This window comes from Lolium perenne, chromosome 6, assembly GCF_019359855.2.
Source record: "Lolium perenne isolate Kyuss_39 chromosome 6, Kyuss_2.0, whole genome shotgun sequence".
Taxonomy (NCBI): Eukaryota; Viridiplantae; Streptophyta; class Magnoliopsida; order Poales; family Poaceae; genus Lolium; species Lolium perenne.
Window position 1 is genome coordinate 147,221,534 of NC_067249.2, and position 3,381 is coordinate 147,224,914.

The 3,381-nt window shown below is 55.0% G+C and overlaps 1 protein-coding gene across 1 annotated transcript; it reads left to right on the plus strand.

The window, feature by feature from the left end:
- Positions 1-248: 248 nt before the first annotated feature.
- LOC127307281 (protein CNGC15b) lies at positions 249-2,954 on the plus strand. Its single transcript, XM_051338011.2, has 2 exons — positions 249-391; positions 531-2,954. The coding sequence occupies exons 1-2, from the start codon at positions 264-266 to the stop codon at positions 2,590-2,592; spliced, it is 2,190 nt and encodes a 729-aa protein (XP_051193971.1). The 5' UTR covers positions 249-263; the 3' UTR covers positions 2,593-2,954.
- Positions 2,955-3,381: the final 427 nt, after the last annotated feature.

Below are 3,381 nucleotides of genomic sequence, written 5' to 3' on the forward strand. Positions count from 1 at the left end.
AAACAGCCTCAAAGAAGAGTATCAAGTAGATAACACAATCACATGCGCACAGGTAACAACGTACGGTTGGTGTTTTGGCTATCCATATTTTGACTTTTTCCATAAATAAAAGTCTCCTCTTGCGGTTGTACTAGTAGCTTATAAGTAGAGTCACAAGATCCCTGCATTTTGGGACAAATTGCAGATGACCTTTTGATTCTTATGGCTGAGCAGGGTGTTGCGGTCACTCTCTTCCCGGCAGCTGAGGAAGACGACCTCACGGCATGCCTGTATCCACGTCCTACCAGGCTACCAGCCGGTATTTGCTTATATACTGTTGGTTTGCAGTTATCACCTATGCATGCCAGTCAAAGAACACTAGCATGGCATCCGGTGCTTCACGAACTGTCAGGTGAGCACGCGTCTTCACAATCATCCTCATAGACATTGATACACACTGACATAGCTGATCATCCTGGACGATCAGGTGTCCTCTGCATGGCGGCATATAGAACTAATCTCTTGTAGCTCTGCGTTGCATGTTTGAGCAGGTTTCAGAAGGACGCCGACGTGCAGCACTTGAGGACGAGCCCTAGTTTGGAGAGCCTGGCACAACAAACGGGAAAGAAGCGCAGGAAATCCCATGATCCACGGAGCTGGTTTCGGCAGGGAGGATCTGCTGCCTCCCCTGATCAGAAACAGCGCAAGGAGAGGCCGCTGTCGCGGGCGTTCTCGGAGGAGTTCGAGTCGCTGGTGCACGGCGGCGAGCAGCAGAACCTCTTGTACTTCTTCTTGGACCCTCGCGGGGAGGTGATCCACCTGTGGCACAAGGTGTTCCTGGCGGCGTGCCTGGCGTCGCTGTTCGTGGACCCGCTGTTCCTGTACCTGACGGGCACGCGGCGTGACCTGTGCGTGGAGTTCTCCTACTCCCTGGCGCTCACGCTGTCCATGATCCGGTCGCTGCTGGACGTGTTCTACGCCGTCAACATCCTGTTCCGGTTCCGCACGGCCTTCATCGCGCCGTCGTCGCGGGTGTTCGGGAGAGGGGAGCTGGTGATCAGCCCGTACCAGATCGCCAGGAGGTACCTCGCCTGGGCCTTCTGGTTCGACCTCTTCGCGGCGCTGCCTCTGCCGCAGCTGGTGGTGTGGTCCGTGGTGCCGAGGCTGAGGGAGTACTCGGCGACGGCCAGCAGGAAGAACGTCCTCCGCTTCAGCATCATCTTCCAGTACCTGCCGCGGCTGCTCCAGATCTTCCCGCTCACGAGGCGGATCGTCATGGCGACGGGGGTGATGACGGAGAACGCCTGGGCCGGAGCCGCCTACAACCTCATACTCTACATGCTCGCCAGCCACGTGCTCGGCGCGCTCTGGTACCTTTTCTCGGTGCAGAGGCAGGAGGCGTGCTGGATGGAGGCGTGCCGCCTGGAGGCCCCGGCGTGCCAGCCTCGCTTCTTCGACTGCCGAACCGTGAGCAGCAGCAGCAACAGGACCATCTGGTACGCGCTCACCAACATCACGACCCTCTGCGCTCCCAGCAACAGTGGCTTCTACCCGTTCGGGATCTACGCCGAGGCGTTCGAAGCCAAGCTCACCACCGCCTCCTTCACGCACAAGTACTTCTACTGCTTCTGGTGGGGGCTCAAGAACCTCAGCTGCCTAGGCCAGAACCTCTCCACCAGCCTGTCCATCGGCGAGATCAGCTTCGCCATCGTCATCGGCGTCCTCGGCCTTGTGCTCTTCGCGTTGCTCATCGGAAACATGCAGTCCTACCTCCAGGCCACGATGGTCCGGCTGGAGGAGTGGCGGACGAAGCGGACGGACATGGAGCGGTGGATGCAGCACCGGCAGATCCCGCGGCCGCTCAAGGAGTGCGTGAGGAGATACCACCAGTACAAGTGGGTGGCCACCCGCGGCGTCGACGAGGAGGCTCTGCTGGAGGATCTCCCCATGGACATCCGCCGTGACATCAAGCGGCATCTCTGCCTGGACCTGGTTCGGAGGGTGCCACTGTTCGACGAGATGGACGAGCGGATGCTGGAGGCCATCTGCGAGCGGCTGCGGCCGGCGCTCTACACGCGGGGCACGCGGTTGGTGCGGGAGCTGGACCCCGTCGACTCCATGCTCTTCATCATCAGGGGCCACCTCGACTCCAACACCACGCAGGGCGGGAGGTCCGGGTTCTTTAACTCGTGCCGGATCGGAGCGGGGGAGTTCTGCGGGGAGGAGCTGCTGACGTGGGCGCTGGACCCGCGCCCCGCCGAGGCGCTGCCGAGGTCCACGCGCACCGTGCGCGCCGTGTCCGAGGTCGAGGCGTTCGCGCTCGTCGCCGACGACCTCCGGTTCGTGGCCTCCCAGTTCCGGCGCCTACACAGCGCGCGCATCCGCCACAGGTTTCGGTTCTACTCCCACCAGTGGCGCACCTGGGCCGCATGCTTCATACAGGCCGCGTGGCGACGGCACAAGCGGCGACGCGCGTCGATGGAGCTCAGGATACGCGAGGGCGGCAGCGAGGCGTGGCCGGGAGGAAGCGTCAGGCGCCGTCGCTACAGTTGCGACGGCAAGTTGCTCAGGAAACCCATGGAGCCGGACTTCGCGGTGGAAGAAGAAGAGTGAAGCACTTCGAGTCAATCATACTTCGAGTTCTCAAGTACTTCTAGTGTGCTTTTGTGTAGGGAAAACGCTTGTTATCCGGCGACCGATCAAGGGAAAAGATCGGTCGCTCGGTTCGTTTCCGCTCCTGGGCCGCGAATTGCTCGCTTGCTGGCCCATCATCCGTTTCCCCGCATGGCCCATGAACGGTTCGCCGGTCCAGCACTTCCAGCACTCAACGTTCGGTCCGATTTTTTGTTGTCTTTGTGTGTGACTTTTTGTAAAGATAGTTGGTGTTTTTTGTTGTAATTCAATATGTACCAAATTAATTTTTGTTTGACCACTTTGCAGTGTTTGTAAACATATATATATATTTGTTTTAATCATTTCTGACTTTTGTACAAATAGTTGGTGGATTTTTGTTGTAAGTATGGTATCTACCTCTCCACATGGCATGACTTTTGTTATTAACTATTGTTGTAAATATGTTACTGATTTGTTGTATTTGTTTCTAACTTTTGTAAAAATAGACGATGATTTTTGTTGTAATTCAAGTTGTAGCAAATTAAATTATTTCTTAACAACTTTTGAATTATTTGCAAAAATATATATTTTAGTTGTAAATAGTCTGTGGTTTTTGTGGATGATGTTTTGCGACTTTTATTGTAAACACCCAAATTATTTGTGGCCTGTGTTGCTAATTATTATTGTAAATATTTTACTGGTTTGTTCTAAAGATATTTCTGGAATGAAAGCATACTTTTATTGTAAACATCCAAATAAAATAATGTTGGTTTTTGTTATTAATTATTG

What these genes read in the sequence shown, in the direction of transcription:
- LOC127307281 (XM_051338011.2), top strand. Translation starts at nt 264, where the DNA reads ATGCCTGTATCCACGTCCTACCAGGCTACCAGCCGGTATTTGCTTATA. An exon ending in GGTGCTTCACGAACTGTCAG is followed by an intron (nt 392 to 530) that starts GTGAGCACGCGT and finishes ATGTTTGAGCAG; the next exon opens with GTTTCAGAAGGACGCCGACG.